Source organism: Glycine max, chromosome 8, assembly GCF_000004515.6.
Source record: "Glycine max cultivar Williams 82 chromosome 8, Glycine_max_v4.0, whole genome shotgun sequence".
Lineage (NCBI taxonomy): Eukaryota > Viridiplantae > Streptophyta > Magnoliopsida > Fabales > Fabaceae > Glycine > Glycine max.
In genome coordinates, this window is record NC_038244.2 from 10,775,255 (window position 1) to 10,794,375 (window position 19,121).

The following is a 19,121-nucleotide window of genomic DNA, read 5'->3' on the forward strand; positions in this document are numbered from 1 at the left end:
CATGATCGATCGATTAGACATATAACTTTTAAAATAATATATTATAAAATTTAATAAACTTATTATACGTTATAATTTTTTTATTGGTATAAGTTAACTTAGTATAATTTTATCACTTGTCCTCTTATAGAACATATAACTCCATATAAAAATTATGCTAACTTAATATTTTTACCAGTTGAGTTGAAAAAAAAAACAGCACGTTGAGCCAGTTCAATGGCATATTTTATTTTATCTTTTAAAAAATAATATTTTTATAATTTTTTTGGCATAATTGATTGTATTGGTTCTTGTAGTATTGAAAAATCAAAAAAATATGATCTCGTCTTTCAACTTTACATAATAATATTCTGTGTAAGTTTTATGTTTGCCTTTTTCATTAAAGCTATTAAAACTTAAAATCTTATGAAAAAATTATTAAAATAAGTATACATATATTTTTTTTTTGGTGAAATCCATTTTAAGTATTTGGACTGAGTATTTACAGACATTGTCATAGGACTGAATCTAAAATGTATATTTTTGGAAAAATAGAAGGCAAGACAGGTTACATGACAACTTGACACTTCAATTCATAACACCAAATTGTAGTGTAAGAATTTATTGAACTAGTGCGTCCCACAACCACGTGTTTGGTTATAAAGTGACATAGGACTCAAGTATGTCAATTAATTTATGAAGTTTCATCAAACAAATTTTGCATTACATTCTATGCACTTTTTTTGATATATTTTTAAGTACCATTTAAAAAAAATTGACACTTAAATTTTAAAATAGCATGTTTTTTCATTTTTGTTCCTATAAAATTTCATGAGCAGTCTTAGTCTATAATTTTTCTTTTCGTCAGCAATATAGTCTTACTCATTTTTTTATAGAAATATAATCTTGGTCATTAACTTCGTTTTTTTAGCACTTTTAGTTCTTATAAAATCTTGATTTTTTTATCACTAATTTTTCTTGGTTTATATAAAAAAATCTATGACATTTATTATGCAACGGAGAAAATAACAAGTTTAGTGTACCAAAATAAACCAATTGAGTTTATTTAAGTAATCTATTTTTAGTTTTTGATAAAGTCTTTGTATATTTCCAAACGAAGGATCTAAGGGATTCTAAAATAATTTACTTGAGGTTGAGAGAAAAGTTTAGGTTTTTATTTTTATTGTGTGTAAGTTTTATGTCTGTCTTTTTCATAAAAGCTACTTAATAATTAAGATCATATAAAAATTATTAAAGTAAGTATCTGTATTTTTTTTTTTGTCCAAATCCATTTTAAATAATTGTACTGAGTATTTACAGACATTGTCATAGGACTGAATCTAAAATGTATATTTTTGGGAAAATAGAAGCAAGACAGGCTATATGACAACTTGAAACTTCAATTCATATCACCAAATCGTAACGTGAGGAATTTATTGAACTAGTGCGTCCCACAACGCATGTGTTTGGTTATAAAGTGACATAGGACTGAAATGTTTTCAATTAATTTATGAAGTTTCATATTTTATATTACATTCTATATATTTTACTAAGTGAATTAATATAATGATAATAATTATTTGTAACTTAATCGTCCAAATCGTATATATTCCATTAGATTCTGTATACCACATTACATTACATTTTTTTTATACAAAAGAAAAGTAAATACATTGCTTTTAAAACAATCAATAACCGAAAAATAGTTGCACAAACTATAATTACATAACCTGGAAGTTCTTTCCTAATTTCAATTAATAATAATAATTACACAAATAAATGTTTGCAGAAATGTAGCTACGCCCGTCGGAAACAGTAGTAGTTGTCCACTTCCCTACATGGGATGACATGGGACCAAGTTAGTCACAACTAACAGAAAAAAAAAAAAGCTACTAATAAAGACACAAGTACGTACAATATCTTATCTATACTTTCCTTTTATAGAGAACGGGAAAAAATTATTTTTTAGTTAATATTCCGCCATATACAAATATTATTTTAATTTTAATCATTCATAAAATAAATTGTGAATAAAAAATGATAATTTTAAAAATATTTTTGTTACGAATAAATAATAAATCCACTATATTATTTAAAATAATTTTTATATTATCATTCAATAAAAAAATCAATATATATAATAAATTTATTAATTTTTATAATATTTAATTTAAAATTTACACTCTTTTTTACACTCTTAAAAATAATTTTATTTAGTTAACTTCTTATACTGATAATTCATGTTTGCCAAAATCTTATTATTTTTTTACCTTTAAAAAACTTATTATTTTCTTTATATATTTTTCAAAACAAAAAATATAATAAAAGTAAGGCAATATTTTATAGAACAAAACTTAAATAATACCAAAAGCATCTTATGATTTGCATACAAGTTTTATCTAATTTTATAATTTTAAAGGTGAAAACATTTCAACAAAAAATAAATCAAACACCATCAAACATATGGATCAATTGAAATAAATTGTTTTAACTTAATCAATAATCTCAAATACAAGTCATAATTAGTTGTATTAAATATATGGAAAGAGATTAATTATCCATGATAATCCTACTCAATTTGAACAAGTAAGACACTTTGGATGAATTTCATCCAAAACACTTGTAGAACAAAAAATAAAATAAAAAATGATTTTTTCTCATAAGCTAAAAAAATTGTTAAAAAGTTAAAATTAGCTTTTGGAAAAATTAATGAAAAAATTTTACTTTGCATTTTAGTTATTAGAGAGTTTTTTTTTCTCTTATTTTCTTCTGCAAACTGTAAGCTTATCTAAGATATCTCTATTTCATAAAGAATACATGTGATCGGTAAGTTCAAAAAAACTAGACGATATGGCCCTATTTATAAGTTATAAATGAAATAATTGCGCGCCTGTGTGCATTCATTGTTTCACAAAGAAAAAGAAAAAGAAAAATTGTCGTGCGTGCGTGCATTGAAGAATTCATTTAGCATTTAGCAAGAACTAGAAGCCAAGCCATGACCTCTGTGTGTGAGTTCTTGTATCAGCTTTATGCCAAAACAATAGTTCTATTAACCTACATGCTCATAGAACTTATCCTCATCATTCAGTACCTTAAGTCAGATACACGTCCAATTTCAACCGCCCAATACCTCAATTTCATTGAAGAGAAGAACCCCACAATTCAGTTCACTAGAAGATTGAAGGCAGAGAACATAGATTGCAGGGTGTGCTTATCTGAATTCCAAGAAGGGGAGAAAGTGAGGAATCTCAATTGCAGACACACATTTCACAAGGATTGTTTGGACCAGTGGTTGCAGCAATACTGTGCTACTTGTCCACTTTGCAGGAACAAGGTGCTCCCAGATGATGTTGTGGCCAACCACAACTTGCTTCAAAATCAGGCAGAATATGATGGGAATGATGACCAACTTATCTTTTTGTTATCTGCATTAAGGGGTGGTAGCACTTTGCACAGATATCTCTGATCTAGTTCCATATACTGATGTATCCTTATATTTTTGTATCTATATTAGTCTTTCAGATTCAAGGTTATATATAGTAAAAGAAAGATTCTAACTACTTTCCCTGCTATATATGCTGCATAATACCTTGTTTCTTACTCTTTGAATTTCGGTTTGGTCAAATTTGGAAACGTTTTTAGTTTGATGCTTCGGAGTCCACATCGAAATATCCCAAAGTAGAGATGTATTTCAGCAGAATTTTTTTTTCTTTTACCAAAAATTTAAGGAGAGACATAATCAACAATGTCTCAGTTCAAGACAGGAAAAGCGAAAGCTTTCAGCCTAAAAAAATATTTACCAAAGAATTTTATATTTACCTTATTCCAAAGAAAGGAATAAGGACTCGAACTTAATAACGAAACTTTATCTTGTTCCATTCAATCAATCCTATAGAGTCATGTACATCAACATATTGCCATGTAGTAAAACCCAATGCATCTCAAAGAGGTGACTTGTTCAACTACAACTGTACAAATAGTAGTACCTGTAGATAGAGATTGAAATTCTACGAAGACCCTCCTTATCCTTAATACAATAATAAGTGGTTAGGTGAAAAGGTTAAATGATTTGTTCATGCATCCTCATATTATTGGTTGCGACAATCTCAGAGGTCAGACAGAGCAACCTTTTAAGTCCCCACAAGGCAGAGCTAGTCACATGCAAGAGCACAGGAATTAGCTGTCTCTACTCATTTTAACTTTTAACCTCCCAGGTTTACATATACCTAGTGATCTACAATTTTTTGCATAATTAAGGAGAAACAAACAGTTCCGCACAATTTTGAGAGAGTTGATTGAGTATAGCTTCCCCCCAACTCAGACAAAAAATAGTTATAGAATTAGAGTGGTAGTGTTCGAATTGTTGACTTGTCAGTGTTACTTTTGATGCATAATAGCTTATCATTATCTCCTAATTTTCCACGCAGAACCACACTTGTATTCCTTCTCTTTGTGTTGCTACTATTTCACCTGTATAGTTAATACGGTTATGCGTACACTAGGATAGCTTGGTACACATATGTGGCATTCTGCAAGTGCAAATTCAAACTTTGCATCATGGAGCTAGCTCCACTCTTTTTTTGAATTTTATATGGTGGCCAACAAGAAAATTTTATGTCTCAGTGTTTGGATTCGTATTAGATAATGTGAAATGTCTGTTAATATGATTTTATATAAATGTCTGCGTGTTTAGTTTCATATCAAAGAATTATAAGTTTAGAATTAATTTTGAATTTAAATAGTTTTAGATAACTTTTTACGTTAAATAAAAAAATTATAGGAACTTTTACAACTAACTTGCTTTAAGAGGTTATGTACTTATTAATCTGTTTAATAGATGAGGCTAAATAACCTATTTAAAGTTAAGTCTACTCACCTATTTGAAGCTAAGTTTGACTTCAAAAAACTAAAAGTAAACCTTTTGAATTATATTTGATTTTAAAAAAATCAAGTCAAGCATTAAATAATTGTATTAAATAAATAGATTAGACTTGTGATTTGAATTTAGAAAATGGGCGACGCCAATTTAAGATAAATTCCATTGGAGTTTATCTCTTCTTCACTCTCTCATTACGCATACGCAAATGACAACATCTCGTCTAGCTTATATACATAGTAGGTACAAAAAACATCAGGATGATTATTAAAAATACAAGGTTAAAATAGCTAGAATTTTTTATATTTATATTTAAGTTTTAATTTTTTTCTTTTAAGTTTCAAAAGTTTCACTAAATTTTTTATTGTGTCTCTATTAAAATAAATTAGTTTTTTCACCAATTTTATACTCTAATAATATTAATTTTGACTAACGTGACATATTTCATCGTTTATCACATGTTGCAAATTAATTATTAGTGTAAGAAACTAAGGAGTGATTAATTTGGTTTAACAAATAAATTTTAAAGGGAAAAATTAAACATTTTTAAACTTAAGAAATTAAGGTGAAACCTAAAATATAGATAAGACACTAAAATTCTATTTCAGCCATTTATAATACTAGATTCTGAAAATTTTAGTGGAATCCCTTCATGATTAAGAATACCAATATAAATGAAATTATCTTTTTTTAAATTATTTAGATTTGATTGGTTAAATATTTCATCAAACTTAATTTAATTAAATAAATTTAAATTTAAAGTTGAGTTCAATTATTTAAATGAATTAAACCTAAAATTTACATGCTTGACATTAACAATTATAAAAATTCAGTAAAAAAAATTAACAACTATAAAAAAAAAACTCATTTACATATGTGTGTGCATATATAAATTAACTACCAGAAAAGCAAATATTAATGTCAACTAAGTCTACTATAATTATCAAAACCTGATGCCAGTGGCTATTTTAGCGTTGATCAGACAACAATTTTGCAACGAATGTCAACACTAATGCATTTTCATTGAACGTAAAAGACAATTGCCCAATAGGATCGACAAAGTGATCACTTTAAGCTCACACAAAAGGACAAAAAAAACATTGTGATAATACTGATAGTGCATCTCTATTGGTAGAGAAGCCAAGGTATTACTATTAAGCCCCATATAAAATAAACCAATTCAGTTTATTTTAAAATTTTGGAAACTGAAAATTATTACAAAAATATTTTTTAATTTACTTAATTTACTTTTAAATACCATTTTAAAACTTTTTTACACTCAATTTTTAAAAACATTTTTTATTTTATTTTAGTTCCTATAAAATCTTACAAACACGTTTAGTCCTTACATTTTTTCCATTAGCAATATTGTCCTAGTCATTTGAAAAATTGCGAGCACATTATTTTTTTGAGTTTCTTGTGAGCACTTTTAGTCCCTATAAAATTGTAAATTTTTATTTATTTTAGTCTTTGAAAAATTTTCTTGTCTATATATTTTTAGGGACTAAAATAATAATTTTATAGAGACTAAAGTATTCAATTTTTTTTAATATAACATCGGGGGTTATGTTGTTAACTGGGAAGTTGTGTTGTAAAAAAGGGGGGGAAATTGTAAAAATTAAAAGTGTTTGTAAAATTTTATAGAGTATATGAGAAATATGTTATTTTATAAGGATTAAAAATATATTAAAACCTAATACACACCAGAAAATAATGCTACAAGATATATTAAATTAATAAAGTCAAGGGCCAAATTTGGTTAAATAAAATTTTAAGATGGTGAAATAATTTAGGAGCTATCCTAAAAGCATTATGAAGTCCAATTGAATTAACTTATACGAAATACTACAAATTAATGAAACTAATTATAAGGTAAGTTTGGTGGTGAAGAAAAAAGAAATAGAAAAGGTGTGATGGGCTTAAATTTTTTTCACTAACAAACTAATATTGATAGATTAAAAGAGAGGGAAATAAAAGATAAAAATATAAGTAAGATAAAATTTATAATGTAACAGAAAAAGAGATTAAAAAAATGAAAAAAATACATCAACAACGTATTGAGGCGTTTAAAATAAAGTTTAATTATGTATCGGTGCTCTTTTTTATTTATATTAAACTCTTTTACATTTTTAACACTAACATTTATGCATGCATTTATTTTCATTTTATGATAGCCAGTTATCATGAACTTTTATATTGAATTATCCTTCAAGATCATAAATCTGCCACGAGAAGCAGTGGTAGCTGAGCAAATTGAATATAGTAGGACCAAGGGCATGCATAGCTGCATACAATTATAAACTCAACTTTAAATGGGGGCAATGCGACACTTGTATTGCTTTTACAGACCTTCAAATTGCCTGGACCACCAACATTTTTCTTTCTTTCTTTTCTTTTAAACGATATAGATCTTAACAAACAGACTCTCTAATAAAGTGTACGTGTTAGGGAAATATGTTGATTTGGAAATTACTATTAATTTCTTTTAGAGTTTACAAATATACATAAAAAATAATTATGAAGTTAACTACTATATTTTATAGAAAGATTTTAACTACTAAATTAACTAATTAATGGTTATTGCTTATCTTGCAAAAGTGCAGTTCAAATGTCTTTTATGTAAAATATATATCATAGTCTGAGATCATCTGATCTCAACCAATGTCCATGTGATGATGATATATTATTAAATTTTTTACAAATTAAAAATATATAGTATTATTTAACACGTAAACATTGGTCAGAATTTATAGATCTGAATCATGTAATTAATAATTTCTTGTCTGCTCTTGGTTCCTCTCGACTTATGAATGGAAATTTTTCACAAGAAAGTTTGAGGGGAGGTGGTGAGCTAAATTGCTAGCAAACTATGATCGATCTTTATATATAATTGTTTATTTACAAACTCTGTCTGTCGGTTCCCTATTATTATTAGCCCCATTAGGCGTTGGTTGAAGAACGACCAAAAAGTAAATTATCGTTAAAATGTTCAGTCGAGATAATAATGCATGCATGGGATATTATATAATTCCACAAAATCATTGATTACCAAGTGACAATGTTTTCCCACAATTCATATCACTATGGCTTTTCTTGGTTGAAAGAGACAGTTCAATATTAATGCTTATATTCCATGCAAGGTTTTATTATAATTAAGCACTTTTGCGGCAAATCATTAAATGCATGCAGCATTTGGTGGTCATCTTTTCCGTTGTGTTTCTAGCTGAGTAAGTATGGGCATGTTATGAACTGAATTCTGAACCCTCCCTTCGGAAAATTAACTGCTTGCCCATCCCTTTAATTAAAGTGTCCAGCCACAAACGGAAAATTTGTACGTTCCCATACAGTTATTTTCAAAAAATTAAATAAATAAATTATAGCATACCACCGAACTGTCAATTTGTATTAAATTAAAAAAAAATATTTATTTTTATTTATATATGGTCATAAATTATATTTGTCGTCCGATTTGCTAATAATAATAAAAAATTGTCGTCCGACTAAAACTAAACTTTGAACTTCATAAAAAAAAATGTTCTAAAAAAATTAAAATTGTATTTTATAATATAACTATGTCTTGTTTTGTTTTTTATTTGTCATCCCACATCTTGGGTTTTTGTGTCTTTATTTTTTTTTTTTTATGTGTGAAACAAAGGCATGTTATATTCTCATACTTCTAACAGATATAAGTTTGATCAACTGTGATTGGGAAAAGGTGAAAGGAGAAGAAAGAAAGAAAAGATTGCGGATTTGAATCCTCCAAAAATATTCCCATACCTCTATTTGATTTTCCCATTAGACCTTCTTTTTTTTTTTTACAAAAAATATCTTTGATGAAAATAAATTTTCCTTGTATATATTGGCATAACAAAAAATAGTTTTGTCAGATCTACTTCCCAAAGAAAAAAACACCTTCAGAGAAGAAGCAACGAAGGTGCAAAAATTCACGTGGAGGGAAGTCAATGGAAAATAAGAAAGAACAATGCTCGAAGAAGAAAAAGTGAGAAGACGTTTGAACTTTGAAGAAAATGAGAAGGTGGGAAAGGGCAAATCCAAAGATATATTAAAAGAGGGGGCTTTGAATTTTTATTTTTAAATGTCTAATTCTAATAAATTATTATTATTAAAAATATTAAACACACAAAATTAAAACTAATTTTTATTTTAAATGATAATAACCTTAACCAATATCATAATAATAACAAACACGATTAATTTTATCAATTTTACACTAATTAACCTTAATCATCATTATTATAATAGCAATATACACAAATAATTTTACATAATTATATACTAATTAACTTAAAAGTATATATACACACACGCAAGGGGGCTAGGGCACCTACCCACCCTCTCAGAATCAATTTTTGAAGGTGGGGTTGAGGGGTGCCTAAAGAATGTAGTAAGTGGTAAGGGGAATTTCACACAAAAAATACCGGGGGTGAGAAGATAAAGAAAGAGGTGGGAAATCATGGGCCGAAACAAAACATGCTAAACCATGGGCCTAAGAATGAGAATAAGGCTCGCGGTTGTCCGAGAGACACGACGCAGTGCAAGCTGGGCCAAATTTGGGAACCTCGCGTTATGCATTTCCAAGCTTCTCTCTTGTCCAATTCATCAAGCCTTGACAACCCATTCAGGACTGTTGCTTCCAGCACTCCCACTATTGTTTCCTGCACTTTTCATTGTATTATTAATATTATGAAAAGTCAATTCCAAAATACAAATTATATTCTAGAGTGGGCTTTTCATAATGTAAGTGCATGAAACAATAGTGTAAGGGCAGGAAGTTTTACCCCATTCAGACAGTGTGGTTCATGGTACAAAATAATATTTCGATTTGACTACTTTATTTAAGGTGAAGAATTGAATAACCAAGAAAATGAAGATTTATCTTCTACAAATTTCAATAAATTAAATTTATAAAATATATTAATTTAAATTAATGATAGATAGACACTTGTTTTTTCATTTTATATTTTCTTCACTTTACACGACTTTACTCCTTTCCTCTGTGATTAATGGAGACGTCATACTGCGTGGAAGTTTATAATTTGGAGTATTATTAAAAAAAAATAAAAATTTACTGCATGGAAGTTACGATAGTGTTCGTACTTCGTACCAAAGAGTATTTTCCGTTACGATAACTTGACGAGCCCAGAGAAATTACAAGTTTATCATTTATTGTTATTCAATTCAGAAGGAATCACAAGTTTATCATTACTGTTATCCATCCATTACTCGACGTGGAAGAAACTACATCCATCATTCATACAGAAAATTGTAAAGAGTAGGACAAATCAATCACAACAAAATATAGGGCAAATTCTTGTATTTTTCTTTTGAGTGAGTTATAATCCACCATCAGTCCATTAATAAGACATTTTAAAAAATCTTTTTAACCATTAGAGATATTTTATATTCCATCCCACTTTAATAAGAGAGATATTTTAGTAGATTACATCATATGTTTGTTACCCACATTAAAAAAAAATTATGTTGAAAATTTTGATGTTACTCTTCTACACTTTTCTTTCATGTCCACATTAGACTTGCTGAATTTAGTTGCCAACACCGCCTTCACTTATCATTAGGCTTCCTTCTTTGCAAGTTACGTTCCAATCTCCTCAGATAGGCTACCTGGGGTAGGAAACCAAGATGATGCGTTTTTTTTTTTCTTTTTTTCTCTTTTGTGTGCATAATAATTTAGATACTTGGGAGAGAAAAAAACATAGCCCGTATGAATATATGATATTGGTTATTGGAACGAGGGGCGCCCACCGAAATGAAAACAACACATCCTGCAAATCTTAAAGTATGCAAAATCAAGTATAAATAAATAAAAATAAGGCGTACTTTTAATTATATTTATTTATAAAAATAAAATACAAACATAATTCGTTTTCTTATTAGGTTCGTTAGAATGGAACTGAATTCGATTTCTTAAATAAGACTTTGAATTCAAAGATTGTGCATTAAAATAATGTAATTGGGATAAGAGGTTTTGCTAAAAATGAGAGAAAAGACTCTTTTATAAGGTTTTCCAATAAATATCTCTCATTATCAAAACAGAGAAACCGGAGGGGAAGGGGGCATAAATATTGTTGTCGGAAAAGGTAAAAACTCTCTAAACACAAATTGCTTTGCCTTTGATTTGAATCCAAAACATAGCTATGTACAATATTTCATGAAAAATAGAAGATGGAAACTAGATAACAATTCGTTGCAACAATGAATGACACCAACCACACCAGAGTCCAGAGGAGTTGATGAATGAATGAATTGTTTAAGCAGAGAAGAAGCTGTTGGAAGCAGCCATAGCGACTTGAGTCTTGGGCTCCAAAACCCATTGCAGAAGTTGTTTCTTTTCCTTGAGCCTCGACACTATCACCGAAACACAAGAAACCATGTCAAATTCCCCGGCTCCAGTTCCACCACCGGACTTTCTTAAACTCTTGACCCTCCTCTCGTACTCCTCAGCCACCAGCATAGCAATGTCAGACATCCTCGTACGTAACTCTCTCACTATGCAATATGAAACCGAGTTGTGTGATAAGTTGTGCCTAAAAGGTTGTTTTGCTCTATGCTTGACAAAAGCAATTTATAGGAAGTGTCAACAGGTTTTTGGATAAGATCGAGGGTGAAGTGAAGCCTAATTGTGAAGTTGTAGTTGTTGCTTGTAGCCGGTGGGTTTGGTTTGTCTGTTTTCTCAATACACTTTTTGTGGGTGGGGCACCTTGTTTCTATATTATTATGCCTTGTTTTGAGGATTGATGGTATTTTTATTTAGGTTAGTGGGGCGCCCATTGAATCTGGAATATGATGAAAAGTGGGGTAGGGGCCATGTAATGTAACGGTGTATGTATGTGCATAGAGAATAGACACAGAACGTGGTCACTTTATCTCTCAGTTCATGGTATCCAGCATGCACATGTTACATGCCCAAGTCTCTTTCCGATCAATTTCTATTTTCAGACGCCAATAGCGCACCTTATTGGTCCCTTCTGTCCTTTCTTTTCCTTCATGACTTCATCCATTCAAGACTTCAAGTTTGGTAATTCACAAAAGTTACTTCTAATTCTATATTAATAAAATCTTACAGCATATTACAACTACTCTTCTCACTTTCTTGTTACACTTACTAAGACTTTAATTGAATATAACATATAGTATTAAATAAAGTATATAACTTTTTAAATTGTTAATGTACTCCATCTTGTATTCTTCTATTAAATATTTTTAAAATTTTGACAAATTCCTTAAAATACTTGTTAACAAGATGTTAGTATTATGTACCTATTGCTTTTCTTTGAAGGATTATTGTTGTGAAAATTGAGCGAAAAAGAAAAATGATTTATTAGCCTTTTCTCTTTTCCCTTGTCTAGCTCAGGATCACCTGCAACAATGTCAGAAAGTTGCGGCTATTCAATTCTATTGTGACATGATAAGTAAATATAATCATTAATTAACGATATTGATTCCCTCTGGGTCAACATCCCATTTTAGATCTGATTATTCAATTTATTAATAGTAATATGTTTAATATTCCTTGAACATTTACAATTTAGAAAAGAGAAAAGAGAAAAAGAATGTTAGATAATTTGAGCACAATTTTTTTTGTAAAAGAGTATCGTAAACTCGTTAAATCAAATCAATTGATCAACGCCTTCGTCACAGTTTTTTTTTTTTTTCTTTTTGGTATTCCTCTTTCATTTTTTTTCCTTTTGATTTCTTTTTTAAAGTGTGTTTATGAAAAAGATTATTTAAACAGACCTAGATCTTTAACTTTCTCAAACTGACGGGGCAATTGCCACAGAAGACATGTCACCAACACCTACGAGCAATAGCTTGAGAAGCAAGGAGTGGTAGGGCCTATGATTGGTGAGTAGAACGAAGACAGACGGCAAAGAAAAATATTTGTTTGATTTAAGAAAAAAAGTTATTTTTGTTTTTATTTTTTAATTATCAAAATATCATCTTTATTTCATTTTCTATTTTTAAAAGTGTATATAAGAAATTGTAAAAACAAATTTTCATTATTTCTTATTTAAACAAATGTGCAGAAGACAATGAAGTAAGGCACGGGCACCTTTGTTAGCATCCTTTTCGCAAGTATGTGATAATGACGCTGCATTTTGATGACTACTGCTCAAGTCCATAGCAATTTACCACATATATAGTAAAAGCTCAGCTCGCTACCAAAACCCCCAACAAGACGAAGCCAATACTGCTCGTAACCATCTATTCGATAAACCAAATAAGCAAGTGAAGCAATGACATGCAGAAAAAAGAAATAAGGTGTTGCCATGTAGAATTAGAACATTAATGGAATTCATTAATTATATACGAATAAGCATCTACATGGCTAGGAGAATCGGAACAATTCACCTACATGCTGAACAACCAGAAATATAAACAAAATGTCTCTGGTTACAAAAAACCGAAGTTTGAAAGTACGCCATTGTCTATAAGCACTATGAACACTCAAATGGTATGGAGCCTTGCAAGTAGTGCAGTGAGCAAATGCAAACCCTTCCTGCAAGAACATTGAGTAATTTACATTTATTATTGGGTCAAGCACTGGAAAGACAAACATTCTTCACATAGACATTTTAGTAATAAAATTCAGGAAGCAAGCTCGTATATTATATACCTATAGATTGTCATCGATATGCTTGCATGTGTGTGAGTGCGTAGAAGGCGTATCAAGTGAGAACTCTTCAATTATTATTTAAAATCAGAATTATAAATCCAAATCATACAAACATACACGGTAAGATTAAAAGTTAGTTAATAATCACATGACCACTTAAAAAAGTCATGCGTCCATCTTTTAATCTTGATCATTCAAATATAACCTTATAGTCCAGATTTATAGTTTTCACTTCTTACAATAACAAGAGTAAACTAAATTTGTGAAAATAAACTACCTAAAATAAAGGAAGTAAACCCATGAACCTTTTTATCCTAGATGGAGGGAAGATACAGAGAGAGGACGAGGAAATAACAGAAGAAGAAGCATCAAAACTATTTTCCTATAACTCTCTGTTCAACATCTTTAGACTCCTACCCGTTACTTCATTTGATAAACAAACGATAACTTAACATGAATCAGCTGAACAAAAAGAACACAGACCACCAAAAACAGCCTTGTGTCAAAGTTGTCACCCTCTAGCAATCAAATTCATCACTTAAAAATCTCATAGTTGTTACACAATGCTCACTTGACATACATACGATTGTGCATAGGTATATTTTATGATTAAGTCATATAAAAATTGTTAAATTTCTCCTCTTTTATTGCTCTTTTCTGTGTGAATAATTAGAATTTTAGCATCATACAGAAGAAAGCATGGAAAAGAAGTTGAAGACTTTCGCTCAGCGCAAAGAAGTCACAAGGAGAAACCTGATTGATGAAGACGCACTTAGTGCGAGTCACACGCCAAGCGCGTGACCATTGCCTCACTCACTCAGCGCGACAGCCATGCTTAGTGCGAGGTTGCGTAAAACTTAAGTTAACTGCGCCTATAAAAGGACATCTAAATTATTCATATATAGGGATAGAAAAGCAATTAGAAGAGTTAGCAGTCAGGTCCGAATAACCCCACTAGTGTCTGCTAAACAAAGCTCTCCGCAAGCCCATAAAAATGGATCTTGCATGGCCCCAAAGGCCCAAGCCACGTCTTGTTAAGCTAGAAATTTCAAGAATAGCAAGTACCACCAATAGCTAGAGATAAAGGATGCTTGCATTCTAGACATACTATCAATAGAGTCAATCAAGGGAGAGGGAGTAGGCTTAAGTCAAAACTAAGATCATAGTTTTTCCTCTCTTAAATCTAGCATTGCCTGCTCAATAATGTAGCATTCTAATTACGCAATGGTAAACATAGATATCAATTAAAACATGTCCTACATAAGCCTCCTTATAAACTAAATAAGAACATGGAAGTTTAGTACCCAAAAAAGTAAAAACATGGAAGTTAGAAGCCAAATTCGTACACAACAATACAAAGAGGAGGCTTTACTAAACTAAATTCACTTCTTTCTTTTCTTTGGGGGCTGCAATGCTTCCTCATCTTCCTCGTCCTCTTCATTCTCCTCATCCTCAGCACCATCTTCATCCTCTTCTTCACCTGCCTCGTCCTCTTCGTCATCATCATCGTCATCCTCATCGTCGTCATCTTGATCATCACCATCTTCATCTTCATCCTCTTCCCCATTCTCTTCTGCCCCTCCTGCGCCACCTTCGGGTGCCTTCTTTGAGTTGCTCTTGTTGTTGGAATTGTTGCCATATCCACCTCCATCTTCAGATGACAACTCCTCTTCACCCTCCCCAAATCCACCATCTCCATCGTCGTCATCGTCGCCTTCATCATCGTTACCATCTTCTCCCTCTGCATCACGTTGCTTGTCTTCACTCTGAATTTTGCTCTCTCCTTTGGCAGTAGGCGTGTTGATCAATAGCAGCCGGTAGAGATCCTGCATCCATTTTGTTAAGAGAAATGAACCAAGGACACAATAATAATAATAGAAGCACCCAAATTGAGACATAGAAATGCGAAACAAATGCTTAATAGTAATACTACAAGTAATTGAGACATAAAAGTGCATTAGGTGTATTTCTTCGGTCAAGATTGTTGCAAATTAATTGAGTTGCAAATTAATTTTCTCATAACATGTATTGTTGTTGATAAGATTCAGCATTCAAAAGTCTAAGCGATGAGTTTGATAACTTGGTCAAGATTGAGTTGTAAATTATGTATTATTGTTAATAAGATTCACAATTCAAATGTCTAAGTGATGAGTTTGATAACTCCTTAACAAAAGTAATATTTCCCTCAAGAATGGAAAACTGTTGGTACTGAAAATATAATTTGAAAAATTAATTGATATGCATTATTAGTACTGATATCTATTACTAATAATTAGACAAGTTACTATTTCTGAATAAAAAAAACACGTTATTATTTATTAACTTTATTTTAATTTTTAAAAAATGACAAAATCCCTTTACGAGACAGTTATCTACCAGTTAAACCGTACAAGTACTAAAATACTAATAACAACCTTTATTGATTATAACGAATTACTGAATTAGACAGTAATATGTTCGCACATTCTTTTCATACATCAATAAAAAAATTGTACTTAAAACTATTGAAAGCAAACAGATTTTTTTTTGTAATTAAAGAATAAACATAATATAACTTATTAATTATTAATTATACATATAAAAAAGTAATATGTAAATACTACTATTAAATAACATATATATATATATACTTAATTATACTAGTAAAATCCATGTTAAATACGACAGTACTAAATATTCCTCCTAATCATTTTTTTATGATAATACTATTATATTACAGGGCGCTACATAAACATAAGTGGCTGACACTGTTTACAGTTAAGACAGTGGATGCTACGATTATGTCCCATCGTATAAGATTCTACCTTTTTTCCCACCCAAGATGCCAGGAAGCAGTAACACAAAAACGACACGCGTTCGTGAAGCGTGCTTTACGCTCAACGGCATATCCAAGCGAATAACCCATACGAATCCGCTTCCTTGACTTTTGACTTTAATACCCTCAGACACGACAAAAAGATATTTTATTCTGAACGCGGGCCCCACCTGGTAAAAATTCGGAACTAAACTAATCCCTCAACCGCAATTCATATCTTCCACCCAGTTCCGCAAGAGGAAACAAACAACTCTACGTTGTCAAGGTTTATTTTCTTCTCTTTTGCCTTGTGAAGATAAAAAGCTAAAAAGTGAAAATAGAAAAATAAAAAGTGCGCGTACATTAGCAAACGCCAAACTCAAAAAGCTAAAAATCACCGGCGCACGGAAGCCGGGACCTAGTATGCGCAAGGATAAGGTTACATCGCATAGGTTACCACCAAAAAAAAGTCCCAAGACTCACTCAACATGCGCATATTAGCATGTAGAATTGGCGCATATTGACAAAGACCATAAAAAACTTCCCATAATTGCTTATAGACCATAAAAACATGAACTCGAGAGATAACACAAATTGCTTTCACAAAAGATACAGATAACATTAGATCTTGTCGAGGTTGAGGCTAGTAAAAGAGCTTCAGATATTTTTTTTGACTTAAAAAAAAAAAACTAGGTTTTAGAGGGACGAAGGCAGAGAAAGTGACTCACCGGGGCCAAAAGCGAGGCTTTGACGACAGCAGAAGCTAGCAAAGTCGCGAGAAATTCCGCGGCGCACGTCAACGCGCCGTAACTGAGCGTAACCGTCACCGAACTCTGTTTAGTCTCCATTTCGTACGAAAAACAACACAAGTGCCTTCTCGAACCCGAAAACGTTATCCTGTAAATAATAAATAAATAAAACTAAATGATATCACCATATTTAGATCTTCTGCAAAATCATGACAGTAGCTGATCTTCTTTCCCAAAGTACCAAAAACTATGACACTAGTCACTAATTAATAACTACTTATTTTGTTAAAAAAATTGAAAAATTTTCTCCTTAAAATAACATGAAAAAATAAAAGGAGGTGGAGAACTACCAGGGGAAGCACAATTCACGACGCTGATTTCACATAAAATTGAAGCTAAATTGGGGAAGCGTAAGAGAAAAATAGAATTTTGGTTTTAAATTTTAACGTGAAACCTAGAGAGCGAGCTCGTGGTGAGAGGAAGAGTTTCAGCTGATAAACTTTGGAGAAGCAGCAATTTACAACGTTAGATCATGAAAGAAAAGAAAAGAAAGGTGAAAGTAGCGAAAAGAAAGCAGGGTAGAAAGAGAAAACGTGGAATTAGCGAGAATTGAAGAAGAAGAAGGTTTGAGAGCTTACCAGGAAGGAAGATCTGGAGACGAATGAGGTGGATCTGAAGGTTTGGAGCTCTAAAACCTGGGAAAACAAACAGCACAAGCCCCGAACATTTTGGACCGTTGGATCCTGATCGTAGAGACACAGAGAACCAAAATATAGAAATATCAGAGGTCAGAGAGAGACAGAAGGAAAACACACAGGTACTGCAGACCGAATGCTCGTAATTTCTCAGCCAAGAATCGGGCAGTTCGGGCAGCGTCACAACACGGGAAATGCTGCGTTTCGGGCTGCCCGTTGAGGCAGGTAAGGACAAGTTAAGTTTTAAATCTTAAAGCATTAATGCCGCTTCTTGTTTTAAAAAAATAATAAGAAGAAGAATGGATTCGGCACACGAGTGAAATGTCACACGCGTGTAATCGTACTATGACTGTGATTATCTTCTCCAACCATGGTTACTTACGCAACCCTGGTTTAACTAACCAGAGAGAGTAGGAGAGGTTGCTGAAATATCAAGGATATAGTGTATTAAATATTGATAAATTTAAAACGGGTCTCACGCTCACGCATTACGCACCAAGATTTTTATAGTATTAAAATTTATGGATAAGGGAATATTTAACGTTGTGTATGGACCAAGTATCTCGCCGTTTTCATATAATTACTATCAGCGGTGATTTATTGTTCAATAATGTTCGTTTATATCATAAATTATATTAGATAACAAAATTTATTCTTTTATGTTTTTAATCTGAAAGTGTTTTTTTATATGTGTATAGAAAAAAGTTATTATGTTTCCTCGGGGTAAAATAATTAATTATTCATCAAACCAATCCACCGTATCACATAGAATATTAATTATTTGATTTAAAATTCAAAATGGTTTAAATAAGAAAAGAAATTACATGTGTATTAAACAATAAAATTTTACATTCTTATGGGAATATCACTTTTTCACCTCCTTTTCGTAGAAACATAAATACAAGAAAGTACCATAAAAAAATTATAACATTCACAAGAATTAATAATAGTCGCGATTTTTTTTATAAAAAAAAAAAACTTATAACAAACATGAAATCATTTCCTCTTCATATTTTTGGAAATACGTCAAGATTTAATAAAACAATCACATCTCTTACAATATAGGGAATCAAGATCTAAAATTTAGCTAAAAAAACGGTTCACATTCAATGAAGAATGATATCTTATAGAAAATAATAGTAATGATTGTGCTATTTGGGTTCATATAAAATTGACATTGTGGTGAAAAGAACAAGGATTATTAGACCAAAGAAATAAAGGATGTATGTGGGATGACCACAAAAATAGATAATTAGTTAAGAGTTTTATTCACGTGCACTCAATTAATTAATACGAATTTTTTGGTAAATATAACTTTTAAATTTATTAAACATAATAATTTGTGATAAAATAACAATGATTTACGCATATA

The 19,121-nt window shown here is 30.8% G+C and overlaps 3 protein-coding genes across 5 annotated transcripts; 1 reads left to right on the forward strand and 2 right to left on the reverse strand.

Annotated features, from left to right (window-relative positions):
* The first annotated feature begins 2,885 nt into the window (after positions 1-2,885).
* Positions 2,886-3,549, forward strand: LOC102669811 (probable E3 ubiquitin-protein ligase XERICO). The gene has a single exon (XM_006585232.4). It carries the CDS (start codon positions 2,975-2,977, stop codon positions 3,443-3,445), a length of 471 nt encoding a protein of 156 aa, XP_006585295.1. The 5' UTR covers positions 2,886-2,974; the 3' UTR covers positions 3,446-3,549.
* Positions 3,550-10,805: 7,256 nt separating this feature from the next.
* Positions 10,806-11,488, reverse strand: LOC100527077 (uncharacterized). The gene has a single exon (NM_001364687.1). The coding sequence runs from the start codon at positions 11,361-11,363 to the stop codon at positions 11,145-11,147; it is 219 nt and encodes a 72-aa protein (NP_001351616.1). The 5' UTR covers positions 11,364-11,488; the 3' UTR covers positions 10,806-11,144.
* A 3,240-nt stretch (positions 11,489-14,728) lies between these two features.
* Positions 14,729-18,221, reverse strand: LOC100779108 (nucleolin). Of its 3 annotated transcripts, XM_026129615.2 has the most exons (4): positions 17,693-18,004; positions 17,405-17,553; positions 17,034-17,202; positions 14,729-15,337 (listed from the first exon to the last, which is right to left on the reverse strand). In XM_026129615.2, exons 3-4 carry the CDS (start codon positions 17,151-17,153, stop codon positions 14,894-14,896), a joined length of 564 nt encoding a protein of 187 aa, XP_025985400.1. In that variant the 5' UTR covers positions 17,154-17,202; positions 17,405-17,553; positions 17,693-18,004; the 3' UTR covers positions 14,729-14,893. The 3 variants fall into 3 exon arrangements, with proteins under 3 accessions (XP_025985400.1, XP_003531370.1, XP_040874093.1); XM_003531322.5 differs by lacking the exon at positions 17,405-17,553 and having other exon boundaries at positions 17,693-18,221; XM_041018159.1 differs by lacking the exon at positions 17,405-17,553 and having other exon boundaries at positions 17,034-17,225; positions 17,693-17,998.
* Positions 18,222-19,121: the final 900 nt, after the last annotated feature.